The sequence below is a fragment of the Pseudochaenichthys georgianus genome, chromosome 23, assembly GCF_902827115.2.
Source record: "Pseudochaenichthys georgianus chromosome 23, fPseGeo1.2, whole genome shotgun sequence".
In the NCBI taxonomy this organism is placed as follows: domain Eukaryota; kingdom Metazoa; phylum Chordata; class Actinopteri; order Perciformes; family Channichthyidae; genus Pseudochaenichthys; species Pseudochaenichthys georgianus.
Genome location: NC_047525.1, coordinates 13071401 through 13097031, shown reverse-complemented (window position 1 = coordinate 13097031; position 25631 = coordinate 13071401). Strand labels below are relative to the sequence as shown.

Genomic DNA, 25631 nt, shown 5'->3' with positions numbered 1-25631 from the left:
AATGTGCACTGGAATTATGGTCTTTATTTCTTCTGCATTATTTATTATCTAATGAGCACGGTGTTAATAGTGTTCATTATCTGAGGCTGTGTGTTTTGAATCAGTTGTTACTGTGGCAACGCGCGGCTGCCTACACTTTTCGTGAGGTCAAAATAAGATTCACTGTTGTATGTCAACTTGTTAAGTTCAATTAATGTTGAAAACACTTCAATTAGGAATAAATTATATAGGACAGCAGCAGTGCAGAAGGCTTTATTCTAAATAAAGAGACAATCATTGGGTAAATACAGTATGTGAAGTATTTAAAGGAACAGTTTATTTCTGTCAGGTTGATTTGTGGCTACAGCTAGCAGCCTGTTAGCTTAGCTTAGCATCAAGACAGGAAACAGGTGAAAGCAGTCAGCCTGGTTCTGTCCAAAGGAAAGAAATATGCTTCAAGCACCACTAAACTGAACTTTTTATTTAACTCTTAATACAAATTGGGAATTCATCTTTTCAAAGTGTTAGAGGTGTTTATGTACTAGACTAGAGTCAGTGGCGGTTCTAGACCAATTTGACTGGGGGGGCCACTGGGGGGCCAGTTATTTTCTGAGGGTGGCACAATAAATGCAGGACGAAAAAGAGAACTAGACAGTATGAAGTAATTGCGCATAAGAAAACGATGTAATACAGTTATTGGTATTTGTTTCAGTACACTTATTTATTTCAGATAGATCTTATAGTTATTACTGTTAGCTTCAGCTTAAGTTATAGTACAATGTTTGCACTAACACCATATTTATATAAAAATAAAGGCAATGAACAGTTACATCTCTACTTTACATAAGGGTGTCTGCACAATCTCACATTACAGCAACAAAATCCTGCGGTTTTTGGCAAACCGAGTACCAGAAAATATACATTTAAAAAAACCAAAAAAAAAACCTTTTCATTGTTAGGGGGGGCCACAGGGGGGTCAGAGGTCTGTGTTAGGGGGGCACTGGCCCCCCCCCTAGAACCGCCCCTGACTAGAGTATTTCTTTGCTGGATTTTCCACTGGTTGCCTGGCTACCTCACCTTTGACAAGACTTCTTCAGTTTGTGCAAATTAAACCCATTAAAGTGTTCCTTTTTTTTGTATGTCTATTTTATTACATTTGAACAAGCCAGGCTAGCTGTTTCCCTCAGTGTCCAGTCTGTATGCCAAGCTAAACTAACTAGCTGTTAGCTTTAGCATGATATTTAAAAGGATCTCTTCTAACTCTCTGGAGAGACAGCAAATACACTCCCCCAGGTGTCAAACTTTTGTGCAAATGCACATTTGCTTCTGCTTTGACAGATACATCCAGTCAGATTAATAATACATTTGACGGAATAGAAATATCTGTCGCAGGATCTTTCAGAAGTGGCTGCACAGCAACACAACAATGAGGAGGAGCAGTTCAAATTCAGTGCATTCATGATTCTCAGATAGTAATTGAAAGTGATGAATTAATTAGATAACTAAGGCAGAGTGAGAAAGCCTTCTGGGGGGCTAAGCATGTGATGACTAATCCTTTAAGCCAAGAACAAGAATACTTGGGTCATATAAACGCTTGGAATCTAAAAATAGAACATATTAGCTGCTTGTACCTGCAGCAGAGGCCAGCTGAAGCGGGGTCTCCGTGTAGTTCTCCGCCCCATCCTGCAGGGCTCCCTCCACATTCGCTCTGTTATCCAGCAGCAACTGTGGCAGGGAGGGGGGGAGGGGGAACAAACCAGGAGGGAGGGCAGGGAGGGAGAGACGCTATGTTACACTCATGTTGGCAAAACAGGAAAATCCTCAACTATGGGAAACCTAAACCAGCTCATTTAGAGAAGAACTGTGGACACCAAACACTCTCCTACCCTCATTCCCTCATCAGCTTCTTATTGTTGGGGATGACATGCCTGAGCTGAGAGAAGAGCAACATGGTTTCTTGTTCTATCCAAAAAACTGTGTTGATTAATAATTGAAAAAAGTCCTGAGGGTGACGCTGCTCATCAGGCTTTCAGCAAGTGTCAGCTCATATAATAATGAATGCAACACAGTGCATTATATATTCAAAGAAAAAAACTAAACAGAAATCACCCTGAAATCAGGCTGGCCTCTGGAGGTATTGTTGGACCAATACTGAGATCAGTTCTGGTGAAAAGCACGGGCTGGATGACTACACATGATAAAAGCATACATTAATACAAATATATATATATATATATATATATATATAATAATTTGGAGAGTTTGCCTTTTCCTCTTTCACATAATTATTGCAGATATCGGATAAAGAATGGGAAATGTAAAGGATATATGGCATTGAATATTGTTATTAATGTGATGCACCATAATTATAATCATCATTATTGGTGCAGATTTCAGGGGTACAGGTTAAGGGTTACAGGTCAGAATTGTCACTACCTGCACAACAGGCACGTGTCCGTGTAACACGGCGAAAGTGAGAGGCGTCCCCTGGCGCGTTTCAGGATAAACTGAGGGGTGCTTGTTTACTGTGCTTGGCACCTGGGAAGTCATAGGTGAAGTTCAGGGAGAGAGATATACAGCCATTAACATTCACAGCTCAGGGTGGGAGATAGAGAGGGGAGGGGGAGCGAGAAGCAGTGTGCAGGAGGAGAAGTGTAAGCAAAGAAGGGCAGGGTGGCACAGGGAGAATTCCCCTTTTGAGTTTCACAGAAAAGTTGAGCTTCTACATCTCTATCCTAACCCTTAAGTGAATATTTTCCTAGTTATAACTCACTGACCACACTATCTGCTGAGCTGAAGTGTTTCATTTCAAAGGGGAATGAAACTGGAGAGAGAACACAACATTGGCAAAGACTGAAAACACTGTGGAGACGGGCGGTGCTGACTCATGAACAAAGCGGCATTGGAGTAAAACTAAACAGCCATTCAATTCACAGAGTGATTTGCAGAAATGATTCCTAAATGTAGCCAGGAGGACGGCCTAGTTTCAAAAGACGTTTAATGTAATGTCACATCTCATCAGAGCGCTGATGCTAAACAACAGTGGGACTGTTAGTGTTGTTTTATTCACGCTGATGAATTATGAATTAGTTTATGATAAAACCGAGACTGCAAAATATCATGACTCTAGAGAAGTATTTCAACAAAAGGTTTTACATAGTGGAATGCTCAATCAGTGTTATGCAACTTCATTTCATTCACTCAAGGGCTCAGTTCACCGAATTACAATCAGAAAGATGCTTCTCACTTGCCCTGCGGCGTATTGAGACATTTTGTCAAGGTTTAAAGAATCCTGTCAACACCTTGATACAGTTGAGGTGATTGGTGATTTAAAAAATGTATTACGCCAATTTACCTCAGTGACCTCCCACCTGATTTTTTTACCACCACCATTATTTTCTAAATCCCCACAAAACCTTATGAGAATAAAGTCTGTGGACAATGTTGGTGTTGTGGTGGAGTTTTTTTGTTATCCTTTTAGGCTTTTTAGCCCACAAAATGTGGAAATGACTTCCTTTGGCACCAATCACAGGTTACAGCTATTTTGCTCTAAACACCAAATGAAGCATGTTTAGAAAATAACAATGCTCTTTAATATAACACATCTAGACATAGCAAACCTTTTCCAACTGAAATTGACTTTCAAAAATAATCTTTCACATGCTAAGCATCCTTGAAAAAAAGTGTTGATTGTAATTAAGTTAATTGATTCTTAAAATATTTATTCCATGAGATGGACTCAGGTAGCGCTTTGCTTTAGAGTCAGCACATCTGCACTGAATACAGCCACTTAACAAATGGAGAAATCACAACAAAACAAAAAGAGGGAGACAGAATCAGGATGTATATTAACAAAGCCTGACTGTTACTTTGAATGCTCAGAGCTCAACACAAGTGTAATGAATGTCATGCTTCGTTTGGTAGCAGGTTACACTAAGTGCACACACTTGTACAGCAGTAATGCATTATTGATGCGGTTCAAAGCTACTAAATGCTTACAGTGTAAAAAGTAATGAAGTAACTGGTACACTGAGGGACTATCAGTGGATTATAGAGTGGTGCAGTAAGGACCTGGAAGTTAACATCGCAAGGGCTCCGTTATGACAATGCAATTTCAGAATATTGCAGAAAATAAGCTTTGTGGCAAACATACATTTATTTATTATCCTTACACATATCGTTCAACAGGATAATCTCCACATGTTAACACCAATTTATAGTTTTTTAAGAGTCAATGCATTCACTTGAAGTAAATTGCTAATGTTATAAAGGCTATAAAGAAACTACATGACAGTCACATAACTTTACGTTGCGGCCCCTAAGCTAAAGGCGGCTAATGTTTGGCGTGATGTTGTTAAGTAGTCTCATTTAGTCACTTGTTAGCATCCGCTGTTTTTAATACACCTGTCGTGTATTGACTGACATTTTATGTTGTGTAAAGTAAACCTAAACAAATGTCTTTAGCTTGTATTTACCACAGACCTGATTTCATGCATCCAACAAAAACACGTTCAAAAACTAGTTGACTTCGAGAATTGGAACCGGAAGTCGTAAAATGCTGACTCATTTCTGGGTTTTTGGACTCATTCCTGCACCACTATTTTCACTCTATCCTTTATTGTTATCGGTGCACTTGGTGTAATAAGCTGCCAGGAGAAGGGGGAGCATGCCGACAGGAAAGGGGGGGACGACAGAGAGGGGGGAGAGAGAGAGCAACACAAAGTGGGTTCATCGTTTTCACACAACAAATGTAAATGAACATTTTGGACAAGAACAAAAAATGTGGAATTTATGTGACATTTTGAAGGTATCTGGTGAGCACTGACCTCACTGTTGATGTCGGCGCCGGCGTCCAGCAGCATCTGAACCATGGCCTCGTCACCACGGACACAGGCGTACATGAGGGGGGTCATCCCCTGTGGAGAGGGGGGGGGATTCATTTATACAATGTACTTCTGTAGAGGAAGGGTGTGTCTTTCAGATTGTTTGCAGCCAATCACAAACTGAATTTATTTAATTTCCAAATAGTAAACAAGCTTTATTGAGCCATTCTTTAAATCTTAAAAATCTAAAATAGAGATTTCCAGGGAATTAGTCTCAGTTGTAAACAAAAGTTATATTATGAAAGATATATATTTGAAAAAAGTAAATCTGTTTCACATAATCACAAAGACTTCATTGAGGATTACAGTGCCCAAAACAGAAGATTTAAGCAGAGTTTGGATCATCATAAATTAGATTAATTATATACATAAATAGTAATCAAGATGGATCCAAAACAGCTCCAGAATATTTAACTTTTTTGGAGAATTTTTTTTAACTATGACATGGTGAAATTATCATCCAATTAAAAATGACCACAGATTTCGTTATAGTATAATTACAATAACTACTTACACTACTTACACTGGCAGATATAAAACAAACTAAATATAGTGTTTTATAACATGTTCTCTCTGTGAAAAAGGTTGTTTGCTTTTTGTCTGTTCATTCCCAAATGACAGTGTTCAAGTGCTCTTTTTATGGATGAACAGCTAATTATTTGAATGTACTCGGCTGCTGGAGTTGAGCATGTTGATTCATTATCACACTTAACTAACACACATGAGTCTTTGGTCTTTTCTCTTTTCTAGAACATGAAACATGTGGATTTTAGCATGAAGCCCTTTAGAGACTATTAGCAGATATTTTAGCAGCGCACCAACGGCTGTGCTTGTTCGTTCTATAGGTAACCAGGAAAAATCTCTCTTAATGTTCTCTATAGTTTTTAAAGAGAACCTTTGAAGTGCCATATGTGCATGTTCACTGCTGGATACTAATCAGCCCCAAGACTAAAAATCACACTAAAATATGCCCGGTATTCATTCCTTACATCCAAATCCATGCCAATTACCTTGCAATATGTCAGAAATTATGTAGCAGTTGTTGGTGGATCTAATACATTTTAGAAGCTGCACTCCTAACATCATATTTTATATTTCTAAATTCCACCATATGCACACAGTGCATTAAGATCTTTTTTATTTGTTACAGACATAGTGCAAACTACATGAGGAGATGCTTGTACAATTAAACTTGTTGTATCCTAGATACATCAATGCATGTCTATTCTGTACATTATTAGGACATACTGTACAACCTTATTGGTAATAATGATTTTCTATCAAATACAAGCACAATTGTCACAATTCAAAAACTGCCCTTCTCTTACCATCAATGCATTGACCACAATATTATCCTAACAATAACCCATTTATAATAAGAATACAGTGAACTAAATAAGAGAATAGAACAATTCTAATCAAATTAATAATAGACTAATTAATAAAGAGGTGTGACCAGAGTTCTGGTATTAATGGTGACCATCTTTCAGCACTATCTGTTTCTATCTTTAATCCTGCTGTAATCCTTTTATTGTATAACGTTTTCTACCCTGTCTCTCCATTGCTTTATGCTTGGGGGCTGCGTCTTCCCACATTAAACTGTTATACATTTGCAATAATAGGTAGAGTTCTCAGTAAGGAAATCCCATTTCTATCTGTCAAATTATCGGGCAGAGTACCATGAATATAAAGGGCTGGATCCAAAGTGAAGGCGATGCCCAACACCTGCTTGAGCCTGACATTATGTGAAGGCTCATTTAAGTGTTATTGCAAGGTGAAACATAACAAAATCATTTTCTATAAAAGGCAGGTGGTGAGTTTTACCCATTTATCAGATGTACTGGTCTGAAACAAAACCGGTTTTAAAGTGGGCACGCTTCCATTAAACAGCCTTCAATCATAAGCCAAATCTGGGCTATTATGTTCAACAAAGGCCTTTTACGACTCGCTCATAACACGGCGAAGCACTTTAATACTGGTATCCCTTTGTGGTGATTCATTCTTAAATATTTCCTGGATGCCGATCCACTTAATCAGCAGACAGCTAAAGGGCGATATGTTTGTCGGACCCTGGTGATCATTGTGATGAGTTCAAATGCCTCTCAGCCGTGATGGCAGAACACAGCTTTTACTTTATTGCCATGTAATGCTGCCTGGCCCACTGCACCATTTATTGGGTTTTTACAAGTGAATCAAAAACGTGTATGTCACCACAGTTTGTTATTTATTTAAGGAGTGAGGGAGAAAAGTGTCAAAACAACTTCTTAAACTCAAAAGGACCTGTTAATACTGAAAACAGTGAAACAATCTGACTGAATGTGAAATGAATCAACCTGCCGAGAGACCAAAATGGAGGTAAGGGCCTCCGTCCACACATCCATTCTTTATATGGGTATCTGAGTAGAAAGAGCTTCTTAAATGAACTCAAACAAGCAATGGCTTTCTCACCACAGAAAATCAGATTGCACTATAAGCTTCCACTTAACAGCCCGAGGAATAACCAATATTTCCATTAGGTAGAAAATCCCAAATGCCATTAACACGTGAATGCAGTAAGACTGAATATCGACCCGAAGGTGGAATTAAACCCAGTCTGGGAAAAGTGTTGCAGTATCAGGCAGAGGTGGGGGACTCGAGTCACATGACTTGACTCGAGTCAGACGAGTCGCATATTTTTGGACTTGAGACTTGCTTGACTAACATTGATAAAAGACTTGACTTTGACTTGGTATTCATGACTTGAGACAGATGATTAGAAAGGACTTTACTTTTTAAAAATTAAATATTTGCATTTGTTTTTGTATTGTACGGAGCCCCTAAAGGGCTGCCTCGGGATGGAATACGCCCGAGGCGCTATCGACAACCCCGGCTCATGCGGACATTGTGTCCGCTTCACCGTTAAGAGCCTCCGCCGACGGTTAGCACGACAAGCTAGCCTGTCGGAACAGGACCCCCCCATGTCCATGGACCCGCCGGCCGGCAGTCAAGACACGGGGGCGTCCACCACAGAGAGTGAACCCCTCTCCGTGTCGGTCTGGGGCTCATTATCCGCGATGGCCACAGAACCGGAATCCCGCGCCCTGGCAGGCTGGGGCTCCCGGTTAGACCTCACCATGGTCTCACCCGCGGAGGATGTCCTCGAGCTGGACTACGAGGAGGACGCCCTGGCGTTCCTCCTGTCCGAGTCGGATGAACAAGAAGACCTTCATGTCATCGGCCCAGGCTGCAAAGCCTGGAGCGAGGGCTGCTCTCCCGGACAATAGCAAACCAGCTTCGCCCGGTCTGAGCATGGACCTGCAGGCCGTGTGCAAACGCGCTGCGGCCAGACTCAACGTCCCGTGGCCTGAAATGGCCAAGGAGACCTCCAGGTCCCGCTACGAGGGAAAACATCTTCCCCAAGCAGCGGGCAAAAAGAGGCAACTCCTTCCGGTCTTCCCGGAAATGTTGGATGAAGTGTCGGTCTCGTGGAGAGACCGGCCCTTCAGCAACAAGGTCCCAATCCAGGGTGCCTCCTCCCTAGACTGCGACAGAATGGAGAAGCTCGGCCTGCTCCGCATACCGCCCATGGAACCGCTGGTGGCGGCCCACCTTCGGGAGAAGGTGGGCCCCTCACCGAGCAGGAACCCCACGCTGCCAGCAAAGTCGGACCGCTTTCAGTCCACAATGACTGAAAAGTCCTACAAAGCTGCAGCGCTGTCCGCCAGGGCCCTGAACGTGTCCTCGCTGCTAACCGCCTACCAAGCGGAGCTCTGCGAGGACCTGTCGGGTAGCCCGGGAGCAGCCACTCTGGACGAGATGGCAGCGGTCACGGACATTTGCCTCCGTGTCCAGCGCTGCGCCCGTCCAGGCCACGGGCAAGGTAATGGGGATCATGGTGGTGCAGGAAAGAGCAAGATGGCTCAACCTCACCAACCTCCCAGACCGGGAAAAGGAGGATGTGCTGGATATGCCCATCGTTCCCGAGGGAATTTTCGGCTCCGCTCTCGCTTCCATGCAAAGGAGGTGTGAGACGAAGAAGAAGGAGGACGAGGCACTCCACCTCTGCCTCCCTCGAAGGGTCCAGCCGCTGCCTTCGCAGCAGCAGTCCTTCACCCAAGCCGTCTCGAACTCTGCTCGGTTTAAAGCACCGGACAAGCAGAGGTCGCAGCCCACCCCGAGTCCCCAGCCCAGGCTGGAGACAAGGGCAAGTTGGCCTTGAAAATCTCCGGTTCCGGCTGCAGCTCAGGCGCAGCCAACCCAGAATTTCGGCCAGCAGTCGAGGAGGAAGAAGAAGCGAGCGGCGTGACAGCCCCTCCTTCTCCCCTCTGTGACAGAGCTGGAAGTTCATTCCCCGGCTCTGAATGTGTTCCCGCTGCCTCGAGAGATGCCTAAACACCATCCTCAAGTCCGCACAAACACATGTCACACGTTGATTGATTCTTTTGTTATAAAACATTTGCCGCTGACGCACCCAGGCTTCAGGCCCACGGCGCAGCTAAAAAAAATGAAAAGAAAATCAATAAAACCAATAAACAGCCCGTCAATTGTTCCCCTTCTGAGAGCAGCTACGGCATCTCTCAAAAGGCGGATTACTGACGGGTCTGTGAAGGCACCATCGTCACGCGCATGCGCAGTGCCGGCTGGGGTCGTAAGCGTGACATATCAGCTGGCTCTAAGGAGCATACAGCAGGAGATACTCACGACATCTGCCTGGGCTTCTCAAAACAGTTACACTTTATCTGTTTTCACAAGCCCAGAGAGAGTCAACCCATATTCTGAAGGGTTTTATCTATAATGCCCACCGAGCAGAGTCAGATTACGCAGACAAATGTCCTCGTAAAGCACCCGCTCAACATGGGTCTCATAATAAAACTAAACCCCGCGCGCCACGGCGTGCGGAGAGTATTGGTTATTATGTAATGCGTAGTGGCACTACACCCGACTTTTCTAGTGCGGGACGCGCCTAAGGGTGCTGTCCTTTCACGGAAGGTGGTCACCACGGACGCATGTCAGACAGGCTGATAGGGTATTTACGAAGGTCGCCCGGTGAGAGGTCCCTAGAGCAGAGACCTCCAGTGGGCACATGTAAACTACCCGGAGCTTTTAGCGGTGTTCCCCACCCTAAAACGCTTCCTGCCTTCTCTCAGAGGACACCATGTCCTCGTGAGGACAGACAACACGATATCTTGTATGAACTGCCAAGGGAGGTTGCGTTGTCTCCAGTCACACACACTGGCACACAAACTGATCCCTTGGAGCGGCAGACGTCTCCTCTCTTTGAGAGCGACACAGGTACCGGGTGTTATGCACCTAGGGACAGAACTACTGTCCAGAGGTGCACCACTCTATGCAGACTGGACTCCACATCCAAGGATCGGGAGTCCGCTGTGGGTGCGTTACGGCGGAGCCGCGTTAAGTCTGTTCGCATAAAGAAAAAATGCTCAATGACAGCTGTTCTCTTTAATGCACGATTTAAACGCACTGTTTAAACTCCCTCAGAAGGTGATGAACACTATTCAGAGTGCGAGAGCTTCCTCCACCAGGTCTCTTTACGACTGTAAGTGGAGGGTGTTTGAGGAGTGGTGCCTTCAAGAAGGACACATCTCTTTTCAATGTCCTGTCGGGGTGATTTTATCATTTCTACAGGACTTGATCGATAAACACAGAGCTTTCTCCACGATCAAGGTGTACCTGGCTGCTATTGCTGCATGCCATGTGGGCTTTGAGGGTAAGACGGCTAGCCAACATCCTTTGGTCTGTCTGTTTCCAGGTCGCTGGTGCCCTTATGGGACCTGGCAGTGGTTTTAAATGGGCTCAGAATGACCCCATTTGAACCCCTGGAAGGAGCTGACATGAAACATCTGTCACTCAAGACAGTGCTGTTACTGGCCCTGGCATCCGCCAAGCGGGTCAGTGATATTCATGCACTGTCTGTACATCCCTCATGCACTCAGTTCGCCCCAGGGCAAACGAGAGTGTTGTTGAAGCCCAACCCTGCCTTTACACCAAAGGTGGTTGGTTCGTGTACCCCAATTGACATTGAGGCATTTCCTCCGGGGAGCAGCAGCAGGATCTGTTGTGTCCAGTCCGGGGTTTACACACATATATGGACGGATCAAAAGAGCTTCGTCTTAATGACCAACTCTTCGTGTCCTGGGCTAATCCTCACAAGGGTAAGCCTGTTACTAAGCAACGGCTCTCCCACTGGATCGTGGAGGCAATTGCTTTGGCCTATACGAGTCAGAATTTGCAAGCACCTTCGGGTCTGCGGGCTCACTCGACTCGGGGCCTGGCTACATCCTGGGCTTTGTTCAAGGGTGTTTCCATCCAAGACATCTGTGCAGCGGCAAGCTGGTCTTCGCCGCTCACTTTTGTCCGCTTTTACAGGCTAGACGTCTCCGCTCCAAGCGTGGCCCGAGCAGTGCTGGGCACCTTGTTGAGTCGGGACTCCACCTGTTAAATTCTGGTTGATCAGTGATCTTCGAGATAAGCTCGTCTGGCAATACGGGAGCTACAATATCCCATAGTGAGACATTGAACGGAGTGTTATGAATGAGAACTATAGGTTACTTACGTAACCCCAGTCTCAGAGTAATATGAAGTGAGATGTCTCACCAGACGGCCCTCCTTGCTATGGTGAAGCGAGAAGAGGTGCTTATTTTGAATGACGCATGCGTCGTGGCGCAGGCTACTTATAGGGGGTGATTTCCCCTGACGCTGACGTCAAGATCACCAGCCAATCAGGATTGGCGTAATGAGATGTATGCTTCTGTTTGCTCCGCGATGAAGCGCATCCCATAGTGAGACATCTCACTTCATGTTACTCTGACACTGGGGTTACGTAAGTAACCTATAGTTTTATGAAGGAGATGTCCGGTCGCTAAGGTGCATGATATGTGTGTGTGTTTGTGCTCTGCTCAGTGTGTGTGTGTTCGGTGTGTTTGTGTGTGTCCGAGAACGGCATTACCATGATCAGTAATTTACACACATCTGGCCAACTCCATATGTATATGTGGGTGTTCCCAAATGAAAGAAATTTGTTTAATCTTAATGACGCACTGTCTGCACACACACATATCATGCGCCCGGTACATACACTATTCGGTTGTATTGGCTTTGATGCAATATTTATTTGTGCACAGACACAGTTAGGAAAACAAAGAGACAGTGTCATATGGGAGCACCTTAGACAGGGGAAATGCTGTGACCCTGCTGAGGGGGAGCCAGGGCAGGAGGCTTAATAGTTGATGTAAAATATGTGTGTTGTTGTAGCCTACTCCTGTTATCACTTTAGAGCCCTTTTAGAACTTTTAGAACTTATCATTTCAGCGCCCCACTCTCCATTGCTGTTTATGTTGAAAATAAAACTAAACTTTTCATAACCACAATATTTTAACTGATTTAAATGCGGAAACTGGGGTTATTCATCAGAATTTCGTATGACTTGACTTGTGACTTGCTTGACCTGAGCAATGCAATGACTTGACTTGACTTGCTTGACTCTCACCACAGTGACTTGGGACTTGCTAGAGACTTGTAGGTTAAGACTTGGGACTTGCTCATGACTTGCACATGTAGGACTTACTCCCACCTCTGGTATCAGGTACACATGGACCATGAGAGCAGCCTTTCCTCTCCATTTGTTGGATAAACAGTCAGGATTTAACAACAACTACTATAAGTCTTTGTGAAAAACCTCTTTGTTTGATTCATACCGCAAGATGTTAGTAATCGTGAAAGACTATTTTACGATTAAACCATTAAGCTTGTGTCATTTTAAATGCAAAACTGCCAAATGATGATTACTTGCAGAATTTTAATTGTGAGCATTTGCTGCTTTTATGTGGTGATAAACAAACTATCTTTGGGTTTTTAATGATGGAGCAAACCAAATCAACATTTCGCATTAGGGCTTTATGCCTTAGCAAGATTTTCACTTTTAAAATGTGCCCTTCTCATTATGTATTTATGGGGTTTCTTTAATGGACGTTAGAAATGCTGACACTCATTTAAATGTTGGGTTTAGTTCATAGTTAGGATATTAAGCAGGTTTTATCTTCACTGAGTAATGACGAATTATGACTTTAGCAAATATGCAGATGTTGTATTTGTGTGTTGTATCATGCCATACACCTTTAGAACATTGCATGAGCCAAGCATCTGTTTGCGCTGGGATGGACGGCCAGGTAATACTTAAAAATCCATTTTGGTTTATATCTCCGCTCCTCTGCTGTGTAGGTGTGTGATGTTAATGATGTAGCTCTGTGTTGTTAAGTGTTCCCGACCTGTTCGCTCATGCTGTTGAGGCCATCCGGACCCAGCAGGTTCACGGCCTGCTTCACTAGGTCCGTCCGTCCGCAGTTGAGCATCCTGAAGCCCAGGTCCTGCAGGAACTTGGCCTCTGTGGAGGCGGCGTCCAGCTTCCTGGTGGCACAGAAACAATCCTCCGCTCTGCAGAGGAAAAATGACTGAGTGACTGGGAACACTTGTAGCTAAACCTCATCTTTTAAGTTTAAACACTTTTTGCACAGCAGTAGTTTGCCGTGCAATCAATATATCATTAAATAAACTTAATATGATTTTATCTTTAGTGATTTAGGTATATTTTGATGCAAATACTTTCATACTTTTGCTAAGTACTTGCTTCTGAATGCAGGACTTTTACTTGTAACAGAGTTCTTCTACACTGTGGTAGTAAAATATTTATGTACTTCTTCCAGCCCTGGCCAGACTCTGTTAGAAAAACATGAGAAATTGTGTTTAGGTCAACTGATGCTTTATACATTTATTATTCCCATTAGAATTCTACTTTTACAAAGGCAAGGCTTTAAAGCAGACGCACTAAACAAATGGAGAAATTACAACAATCAACAAAAAGGTCACTAGGTGAAGCGACAGAAACAGGATTTATAATAATAACTGCACTGGGATGTTCGAGTATAATTCAAGTATTGAGCTCTTTGCACATTTTCTATCTATCTACTTCCCTTCATTCCTAAAGTAGCTTTTCTCCAGGAAAGGCTTTTGACTCATGACTCATTCCTGCCTCCCCTGAAGCCTCTTAATCCGAGCTGTGAGCAGCTGTCACTGCTGATGTTGTCACTGGGTCACAGAGGAGCCGTTTCATCATGTTTGTCAAATGTTACGAGACAATTATACCTGACATATGTAAAGTGATGTTAATTGGCAATTCACACCTCTAACCGTATCATTTATTATTTCTTGGTGAGTATTTGACATTTGACTCTTAACCCACTGACACAGAAACAACGTCACCGACAAACATTGTGCAAGGCTTTGTGACTGCTGGGCCGTGTGAAGGAGAAAAGGAGGAGAGACAAGCATGCAGAGAGAAGATTTATCCCAGAGTCACGATCTGCCTCGTTTGTCCTTCCTGCTCCCAGAGCTTACAGCCAATCAGCTGCCTGCCTGCTCTGTTGCCTAGGTTTTAGTCAAACTCAAAGTCAACTTTATTGTCAATCTTTCAGTTTGTGTGTACAGACCTATGGTACAGACAGAGAGATCGAAATACCGTTTTCCACAATCCCGAATATAACAAATATGTATATACCTATATATATATATATATACACAATCTACAGACACATGTATAGATATTTAGATATAAATAAAAGCAGAACAATCAATATATACAAAATAACAGTCACTTCAATAACTTTGAGAAATGTGCATTAGTCCAAGACTGTCCATAGCAGCGTACAAATTGTCTGGTGCTGGGTTTGAGTGTCAGTGTGTGTGGTGCTAAAGTCCAGCTCCAGACAGCATAATATTCTTACTTTATTTGTCTGGGTTCACAGTCAACACCGGGCAGCAGCAGCCTGGCGGCCTGCCTCACATCGTCGCTGTCCACAGAGAAGCTTCTTCGATGCTCCGTGTGAGCGACCGCCACCCGGATCCACTCCATCAGGGGAGGCAGCACCAGGAACGGCCTGAGGGGGAAACAAAAGTGTGTTCAAATGTGCAAATCTTACATACATTCTTTGCTTGTGCATCCCAGATAAGCCTTTTATGCATCTGATGGAAAATGAGAAATAAAACTGGATTTAAGGATACAAAAAATTACTTTAAACTATTGAGATAAAGGGATTTATCTGTTACTTACTATAATAACTCACCACGTCCAGAAGAGAAAGAGATATGGATGCTGCAACCGCCCTCAACCTAGATATTACCTTCTTTAATCAAAATCAGTAATGGGTCTTCTTGCCTGGCTGACATGTCCTTCTTTCATAATTTACTTCCAGAATGTGTGTGTGTCGCAAATCACCTCGTCTTTTTCTCTCTTTATTTGTTCTGTCTGATATTCATCTTTTCCCCCCACAGAGCAACAGCAGCGACATTCAGGTCAGTCATTCATCAGACATTTAACGTCAGTTCATCACTATTAATCAGTTAACTTAGCATTATGAAATAGCTATCCTTATCAAAAGGTAGACTAAATCCGCCCCCACAATCCATGAGAACATACGTTTTCTTTAACAAAACAAAGACAACAAACTGTTTTACTGGACTTGATGGAGTTCATAGATCTGAGTTATTGAAGTCCATCTGCTGGCAGTGTACCTTCAGTCAATCCTTTACATCTGTATAAGTGAAGTGATGACAAAAGGAACGTCTTTGGTATATATGGCTTATAAAGGCCTTTGGAAGTCCCTATTATTAAAGCAGGTTGTATATAGATAAAAAGAACACTTTCACTAGCTTGACGTTGTTCCTTTTTGTACTCAACCATTATTACTCTGACCCTGTGAACTCAACTGTTCAGGATACATTTAGAAGCACATGCACTTACAGTAGTTTACAGGGAACATTCATTATAGTGCAGCTGTATGCCAGGGCAGGTTTGCCTTCACCTACTGTACGGGGCTCAGTCATTGGTACATGTTCATATATAAAGCCATGTTTGGTAAACTCCCATCTGATGTCTGCTCTCTGATCACACAGAGAGTTGCAGGTAGCTATTGCCTGAGATCACATGATGTGGTCTTGTTACATGTGCCAAGTGCAAGGACTGACTTAGGTACGAAAGCTTTTATGTGCGCAGCTCCTCTTGCTTGGAACAGTCTTCAAAAATAATTAAAACTGAGCAATTTGGCTCCATTGCGACTCCTGACATTTCCCTGTGTGTGATTTTTTATTTGTGCTGTTGTATTTGTTGTAAAGTGTTTTTATTGTAAAGTGCTTTTATTGTATGTACAGCACTTTGGCTCGACCAAAAATCGTTTTAAAAATGTGCTATATAAATAAAACATGATTTGATTTTGCATGTTTTTAAAGCTCGGATAGGTGAAATACTGTTGGTACTTGTAAATGTCGATAGGTATGTAAATGTAGCCCTGTAAATATGCTATATGACGTCCTTTATTGTTTTATGTTGTCTCTTGAAAAAGAGATCAATGATCTCAATGGGACCTACCTGGTTAAAGAAAGGTTTGAAATGAAATGAAGAGTAACTCTGACTCACCAGATCTCAGTTTAAATGTAATAAGACTAATGTTCCTTTTGGGCTTTTAAAACCACGAAGCAGATGCACATTAGGAAACCTTACAAACCTTCAATTAAATTGTCCAATCTCATGTTCACAGTCAGTTCAATTATATTAGGAACCCATCGGTAAAGGTCCCTGTAGAGAGTTATTCCTTCATGGCCCTTTGGCAACTACCATTTCTAACATTTCTTGAACAGAAGCACAGACTTCTGTGGTTTACTGTGAGCACATGTTTAATCAAGACAGCAGCTTTTATATATTGACACACTGTGTTTGACTTTTGTGTGAATCAGATTCCACCACCAAAGCTATCCTCGTCTCTACACCTACAGTCTGCCAGGAAATGTGAACTCTGGCAAGGATTTAAAAAAAAGAAAGGTCTCTGCTGGTGTTTAGCAGTTGGCTGACTAATGTGCAGACCTCCTCCCTTTGCTCAGAGCTTATGCTTTAACTGATGTTTGCCTCCCCAACAAGACATATCTGGCTGTTGAAAAAGAGGGAGGGGAATTTCATCCAATGATTCAGACGGCAGGCCTGCAGTGACAACCAACACCCAGAGCTGCCAGTGCAGAAATCCCTCCTTGGAAGCAAAAGTCTGGGCCAAAATACAGATTATATCACTACCTTAAATCTCCTGCAGCTCAATTGCTGTTTAAAATTCATCTAGATTCTTCACCTTTCTTACAATGTAAAACAATTGGAGTAATACAAATATTTTTAGCAATTTATCTCCCCTACAAAAGGCATAATTCAAGCTTCATGTCATTATGAGAATCCCCATTAGTACTAGCATGAGCACTGGCATTTCTTGGATATTTCATCAAGGGTGGAAGTGAAAAACATCCTACCACCTTAAAGCATCATGAAGCCAAAGGGAAATTAACCATCAAACAATTTCCTGAATGATGAATAACACATTTCCACTATAAATAAATAGTAATGCATGGCAAACATACATCTAGGCCTTGTCTGAAATGACCTTAAATGTTATACTATTCTATATTGTGCTTTCAGTTGTCGAAATTCCAAGAAAATATGGTATTAAAAAGAGAATAACAAACCCTAACTCACATAATCATATTCCCCCTCACTCTTATTCCACTTTTTACTCGGCTTCAACCTTTCAGCAGAATGCTAAATAGAGTTTTCTCTCCGGGGACCGAGAGCCTGCTGACATGTCACTCCGCCTGACATTCCCACTGCTCCCCAGGGTCGTCAGGAAGGAGTTTTTATCTCCTCGGATTGATGGAAAATTCTGTCCATCCGTCCATCCCAGTGAAGTCCCGTTCCGATCAGTCTGATCGGGGAGTGTCACCAGCCCACGCAGCATCTTATACAGTCTAAATATCTGTACTAACCTTTTAGTCCAGTTGAAATTAATCTAGCTCAGGAGCGGCTCTCACTGACAGAGGCAATATGGTTGAAATGATATATGTGTTTACCTATCAAGACAGAGAGCTTTTACAGTGTGTGGAGTGTGCCAGAAATGTTGGTGATGGATGTTTCGGGAGATTGGATTTCGACTTACAGACACATTTCTCACAGATAGAAATCATCTTACTGCTTGATTTATTGCCTGATGAGAGGAGGCGAAGCATAATATATCATAGTGTACAAGTTAGCTAACTGACACAATGTAATGGATCAATATGTCTCTTTTTTTGGCTCTTTGGGAAACTTTGGTGTATGCTGTGGCTTGTCCCATTTTAAACGCCTCATAAAAATCACAGCCAACATGGGTAAATGTTTTAGAAGGGTTCAAATGATCCTTGAGGGGACTTTTACTAAACCTGGTAGTTGTTTTGTCTGAACAATACCAAGTAGTCTTGATGCATTTTATTTCTCTTACGAGGTTTAACATCAACCACATATATGAAAGACTTGAATGATTTTGCAGTTGAGTTACATGAAAATATAATTTTGTAGGCGACAAAGAATGGAAAATGATGTTTATCTCAACAAATTAAACAGCCACTTCAGTGTCAATATTGGTAGCCAGACCTACTGTACATGGCATTGTGTGATATATATATATATATATATATATATAGATCAGAAGTTTCCTCTGGTAGCATGTCCAAAACCAATCCAACACTACATTATTTACTTGGACTTGGATATGGATTCTTGGTCCACTGCAAACAAGTTTTCTGGCAATCTGTTCCTGGTTTTAGACCAACCCAAAACTTGTGGTTTCTGGTGGACTCACCTCTCGGTCTGTAAGGAGACTTTGGAGGGCTCCACGTTGGGGTTCTCCCACTCCATCTGTGGGCAGTGCATGAAGTAACACAGGGTGTAGAGGGCCTCGGGCTCCCAGTGCACCGTGGTGTTGGGGGTTTTCTGGTGGACCGGGGTCCCGTTGCTGGAGTTCTTGATGTGCAGGGGCTGCAGGTGGTGCATGGCCCGGGATACCAGATCACCTAGAAGATATGTTCATACATGAGAATGAATACATTCCAGAAATAGAAACTCATTAAAGATGACGTGTAGCACACCGAGGGAAGATCCAGTCATAAGGTTTTTCCTACGCATTGCTATCGGAGCACAAATTCATTTTCTCCACCACTCCTTTGTCATGAGAGTTCTCGCAGCACTTCTGTGATGGAGTAGAGACTCACTCCTTCATTTGCACACCCTCTTAATCATACACATATACCCACACAGGCCTTGCTGAGTGGGGTATTGCTGCCTGGAAATGAACTCTTACACACGTCATGCTTCTCTCTCTTATGAGTAAATTACTAAGGAGGATGAGCTCTTATTCTGTCCTCTTTAGTTCTTATTTTTCTCCCACTTTCCTTGTATGATCACTAAGGAAACTACTATACATGAGTCAGTGTGCATGTGTGGGTGCAAAATCTCAAATGAATGTGGAAAGGATTTTTTAAACTTGTGAACTTCCTGTCATGAGAAATGTGATAGTAGGCTAGGATAGGAAAAACACACAGAATATTTTTTGAAAATGAGACAAAGCAAAGTTAGCGTGCCCCCCTGTTTATAGGCCTTGAGCTGAGCTAAGCTAAGCTAACACCAATCACCAATTATTTGCAAAAGGGTGGTATTATCCTTCAAATGTGGACTTATTTTGTATTTAAGGTTTGCTTTGATGTTGAGATAAAACAGAATGCATCGTCTTACAAGAAAAAACAAATGTGTATTTTAGGACACATAACTCAACATTTTTATTCTGTGCATTTTACAGTTTATTCATGATGGAGAACATTGATTCCCAAGATCTTGAGAGCTCAAACAAAATAGTCAGTTGAAACCTGAGTCAGAGTAATCATTATATATATGTATTCAAGAACTATTCCTGATATTGTCTATAATTACTTTGATCTATTACTTTGAGTATGAACTTATTTCCAGCCGTAGCAGGAGCAGCGAACAAATGAAAGCCATTTTCTAATAGTTCGGAACCCCAGAGGGGTTTTGAAATTCTAAGTGTGAAAACCTGCAAACCACAGCGGCAGATACTCAGCACTGACATATAGAGTCATTATTCTCTGCTGTAAGATTTTATCGATGAGTTCATTAGTGATGCATTTAAGAATAACGAGAAAGCTCTGGAAGGGGAAAATACTGCAGTGAGAGCCTGCAGTGTCGATTTCTCAACAAAAAAAAGAATATCCCATTGATCTGTTTATTTACTTAGATGTTTGAGGCTTACATGAGAACAAGACTCTGCATTCAGATAGAAAACATCACCGTCCCGTGAGTTTATGCATTCTCTTACTGCATGCACGACTAATAATCGAATGAACAACATGTGTAAAAGTGTGAAGCTCTGAGCTGCAGCACACCCTCTCTGATCCTGTTTGATTGTTTGTTCCAAAAATACCCAGGCTGCTGAAAGTCGGCCTGTCTTAAAACCTCATTGCTGCGACAGAATGACACAGTGACAGTGTGCTTAGAGATTCTCCATCCGTCAGACTAAAGGCCCCTGACAGAGTTCACAGGCAGACATTTGTAAACACAGTGCCATGCTCATAGCTAAGGCTTCAGGCAGCCACGTAGTTATCTAGAAATTCATCAACAAATAATTGAAAACAAGGGAAATCATGCCCTGTTTCTATGATTCAAGATGTATGGCGGGATAAGACTTCCATCTTCAGGTATGACTTTGGACAAAAATGATTTGGTCATTTTATGCCTAAGTGCTTTTTGTAATTTGCCATTAAAGTTTTCTCCATTTACTGTTTTGTCTGAGCACTTCTGACTGGTTTGAAAACTTCTGTGCACTGAAGGTTGGAGGGTTTTTGTTGTGATCAAACCACATCCAAAACAGTCCTGAGAACGCAGATCAGGGGGAATTGTGACTGTAAATACTAGAGTTTTACATTATAGCTTAAAGGGGACCTATCATGCAAAATGCACTTGTTGATGTCTTTTATACATAAATATGTACATTTAGAAAAAAAATAAAACCCTCTCTCTTTTCCTCCGTAGCCAAATCTCTAAACACGGGGCTACAACGGAGCTGATCCAGAGATTTTTTTTTTTTTTTACCTGGTTAAATAAAGGATATATATATATGATCCAGATTTGTGTCCGATATGACGTAATATCGGAAATGTGGACCCACGGCACTATCAGAAAGTTGCTATCAGAAAGAATGCCCGACTGTTTTGGACGTAATATGGTCGGTGTTTACATTAGCATCGCTAACACTCAGAGCTAACCTGTACTGGAGAGCACGTGTGTGAAGAAGCTGGATATAAAAAGGAACTCACCGGCAAGAGAGAAAGCCTTTGAGCTCCATACTGTTTCAGAAATAATCCTTGATAATCCATGATATGGCGTTTCATCACCGCAGAATCTGCCGGTAGAATCTCTCCTTTTTATTTTATCAATTTTTTAAAGCTTTATACCCCAAATCAGCACTTTTGAAACAGGAAGTGAAATAGAGGGATATGAGGCATGGCTAGAATGGGAGATCTGTTTGGTATTTTTAGCAAAACACTTCATAGACATGTTTTTTATATATATTTTTTATATATCTGAGACCTATGCTATTGCTTAAAAATAGCATGATAGGTGCACTTTAAGCATTTGATCCTGTAGAGATAAAAAGGTTTTAAATGACAAAAACTGATTAAGATTTTCCTATCATTTAATTAGGAATATTCCTCAACCTTAACCCATCAGAGGAAAAATGACACTTTGCAACTGTGATCTTTTATGTTATTTGAAAGGGAATGACAAATTATGCCAGATCAGAAACCACTTACTAATCATAAGACAATGAAAAATGCCAGGACTGCTCCAATAACACAATGTGAGACAGTATTGGATGTTTCCATTTATTGTGATTTAAAATCCTTTGGGCTTTATACTGCTGACTAAACATAAGAGGCAACTAAATAAGTCCTCCTGGGCTTTGGAACGAATTATAGCTAATCTTTCACAATCTCGTAACAAAAAAATCAATAGATAACTCATTAACTGCAACAATTGTTACCTACAGCTCCCCGGAAACCACAGGAATAAATGTGACATGGTTCCTCGCAGCTTGCAGATTGTTTGCTGGGCATGTGTGGTACTCAGCAGCACTTCTGAGGAAACATCAACCAAGCGGATTAATTCAGCAAAGAAAACCTCTCCACTCCAGGTACTCAGAAAGTCCCCATGCTCCTCAGTGTGAGTTTACGCAGTGTGCTACCGGCCTGACTATTAAGGAGATTAAACAAAGAGGGCTGAGATATGCATTTCATTTACAAAACCTCCTGCTCAGTGGGAAACTAAAAATGCTAACCACCAAACAGAAAGCAGAGGAGCACCAAGTCTGTCAACGCTCCCTTGAGGTTTAAAAAAGAAGGAAACAAAACTCTAAAACCAAACCACGTCAATAAACAAAAGGAATTTCCTTTTTTAACCACATAAAGCAAATGTTTAAACCGCATGGGCCGATAAACAAGCTTTCTCTTCATCATTAATTGTGACTTTGGTTTTGTTCTGTTCTCCTTTGCTGTAAATATTCAAGAAACACTCCTAGGGATCATGCTTCATCTAATTTGCTCGATCACAGGGGAGAGAATAGTTTCTTTCTTTACTCCTAGCCAAGTCCTCTCCTCTTGGAAGGACTCATTAAAAGGACAAAAATGTTCTTTGTTCCTGAGACAAAAATGTATGACATGATAGAGCAGAAAGTCCCTGCTACCTTAAAATGTCAACACTGTGAATTCTGTCATAGAGAAGCTATGTAGTTAACTTGTCTTTCTCTACTGCATTACAAGCAATAGATAGGAATCCATGTACAACAAGATAAAAGTCAAAACTCTTTTCACTACTTTCTCAACAGTCAAAAGTGTGACTATCAATAAGGCTTAGTTTACAGTATTACTTTTAGATAAACGCTAATGCTAACATTGAAACATGCTAATAGGGGGAATTGATACTTGGAAAGGTTTAATTGTCACCATGTTCATACGCTTAGTAGAGCATGTTAGCATGCCAACAAGCAGGAGTGGTGCAAAAATAATTACCTAATGGCTTTTTAGCACTTTCAGGTTCCCTTGTCTTGAAGTCAATGTTTTTTAGAATGATGTTTGGGTTAGATGCCTGAAATAATGTATGTGGTTTATAAAAGCTTACAAGATTCAAATGTTTTGTTCTGTACGGAGCCCTGGAGGGTTCATTGAGAGAAAAATAAATAAAACGTGGCCACGTTTTACTTTCTCGTTCGCACGAGTTAATAAAGCGTGGGCACGAGTTAATAAAGCGTGGGCACGAGTTAATAAAGCGTGCGCACGAGTTAATAAAGCATGGCCTCGTTTTATTTAAATTGAGGGATTCCTGTCCGTGACTCACAGAATCTGCTGCTGCCCACAGCTGTTTCATAGAAGGAAAACATCCTTCACTTTATGAAATCTCTGTGGCACCAGTGGCCTGTACTACGAAGCAGGATTTGCTATTTACACTATTCATTCATGAAGTATGACGCTGCGCTGTCAGCACGCGTCTCCATGTTTGTGATTGGTCAAATGTTGGTAACCCCGTCCCTTTCACGTGAACGCACTCTCAGCCGGACAGAGAAACCCTGGTTGGTTTGCTGAGTTGATAACCAGCTTCGTAGGACCGCTTAGCGACATCGCGTTTGTTAGGGTTAGTTAAGCCGGGTAAATCAAACATATCCAGGGTCTGTTGAACTGGCTTCGTCGTACAGGGCACTGGAGGCAGTACCGTGTAATTCAGCAGAATCTGAGAAGAGCAGCACCAGCTGCAAAGAGCGGTGCCTTTTACTGTTTACTTCACTGCGTTGCCCTTCATTAGAACCGCTGGATAGAGATCGTTTAACCACACACACCTCTACACACATCGAACTACCAGAGTATTCCCCCTCGTTTTATGAAGGAGATGTCCTGTCACCGGGGCGCATGATGTGTGTGTGTGTGTGTGTGTGTGTGTGTGTGTGTGTTCGGTGTGTTTGTGTGTGTCCGACACCCCCGGCATTTGTTTTCAAATGACCACGAACAGTAATTTACACAAATCTGGTTCTCCATAGTTGTATGTGTATTCCCAAGTGAAAGAAATTCGTTTAATCTTAATCTCGATGTGCTATAGTCCTGCCGGAGTGCACCGGAACGAACGATACTATCATAAACAAATGCCCACACACACACACAAAACGAGGCCACGCTTTAGTAACTCGTGGCCACGCTTTAGTAACTCGTGCGCACGCTTTAGTAACTCGTGCGCACGAGTTACTAAAGCGTGCGCACGTTTTATTTATTTTTCTCTCTATGAACCCTCCAGGGCTCCGTAGTTCTGTGCCATAAAATACATCAATAAACATGACATTTGTGAATGTCGTGTCCTAAAAATGGCCGTTGCTAACAAGCTAACATCATCACACCGGACCTTAGCTGCCTTGGTGACGTGAAGTCATGTGAGCGTGATGTAGTTTATTTATAGCCCAGTGTTTTTACTTGAGGCATTTGCATTTATGCTTCAACTATTAGCTTATCCTGCAAAGCAAAACATTTCAGTATCAAACATTTGTTTGCCAAAGAAGCGGGAACATTTGATTTCTTCCGAGGGACCACTTGCGATGCTAACATCTGGGTCGGCTCAAAATAACACGTCATCACTGCAGCACTCTATTGTCACCAAAGTCATTACGACTCACCCTTATTTTTTTTTGGTTTAATAGTCAGCAAGCAGGCCTGTAATTCGAGCAGACAAAGTGCAATGAGCTAAATGTGAGCAGAATCAGATGTGACCTGAGATTATCCCGGCGAGACAACTGTTGTGGCCCTTAAATGAGGACAGAGATGGAAGATTCCTCAGCTGTCCTCTGACACACTGTCACGGCCCACAGCTCCCCGCGGGCCGCAGCGAGGACATTTAATCATCACTCGCTAATACGACTCTGCCTTTGGGGCACATTAGCAATTCCATGGCAACTATTAATCATAGTCAATTACAGAACACGTCATCATGCATTATACCGACGGTAGGTTGGGTCCTCTCTGCATCCCAACATCCTTCATTCCTATATTTTCACAAGTTTTGCCTTGACAAAATTGTGATCATTACAATTTGGATTTTGCTCTTGTCCATATTGCGATCACCAGCCCTATTTGCAGTCCTAACTGCTTTTAAGACTATATTTTATTGTTCTCATCTTGGTGTTTTTTTTAATCTAGAGTAATTTAGAGTAACCTGACAAGGATGCCTTGAAAGGCTGAGCGACCATCTGGAGTTTTTGGTGCAACAGGAATAAAAGAAAAGGGTAAAGATATAACCGAACATGTTCTTTCCAGAGTTTTCTACAGGCTCCATAGAGGGAGGAGAAGGAGTTGGTCACGAGGGTTTTTATACACTGAACTCTGTAAGGTGACACACTGTTCTGAGTAAATCCAAGCAATATGGAAAAGCAGCAGGACACCATCTGCAAAGGTGGGGTTAACACAAATGAAGAGCCAGGCTACACATGCTAAACAAAGATGTATCCGCTCTGGGTAAAACCATTAGTGACGTTCCAGACATTATACTGCGATGAAACACCGCTGAAAATATCAGACATTACTCACATGGTTTGTTCATGATTACCAAACAACACAGTAAATATAAAACTTGAAAAAGACGAGATAATACATGAGCAAATATACATTTTGATAGCATACTGCACAGATAGGTGAATGCTTATAATGTTTAGGCTGTATTGATTAATGATTATATCTCATTTCAAAGGGATCAATCTCGTGGAATCACTGTATATGGGAGCATGTATCTTTGCACATCTGAAGAGCATTTTTTGTCAGGCTAATGTATTTAAT

At 42.0% G+C, this 25631-nt stretch overlaps 1 protein-coding gene across 3 annotated transcripts in view; it reads right to left on the bottom strand.

Moving 5' to 3' along the window:
* The window catches only part of btbd11a (BTB (POZ) domain containing 11a), a 188718-nt gene that overhangs the window by 14125 nt on the left and 148962 nt on the right, over positions 1–25631 (bottom strand). For 2 of the 3 annotated variants that reach the window (XM_034075211.2, XM_034075213.2), the window contains exons 3-8: positions 18560–18770; positions 14639–14791; positions 13127–13292; positions 4806–4895; positions 2416–2517; positions 1611–1704 (exon numbers count right to left, since the gene is read on the bottom strand). In XM_034075211.2, the coding sequence (XP_033931102.1) occupies positions 1611–1704; positions 2416–2517; positions 4806–4895; positions 13127–13292; positions 14639–14791; positions 18560–18770 (816 nt within the window). The remainder of the gene's footprint in view (positions 1–1610; positions 1705–2415; positions 2518–4805; positions 4896–13126; positions 13293–14638; positions 14792–18559; positions 18771–25631) is intronic. The other variant, XM_034075214.2, reaches the window with a different exon arrangement.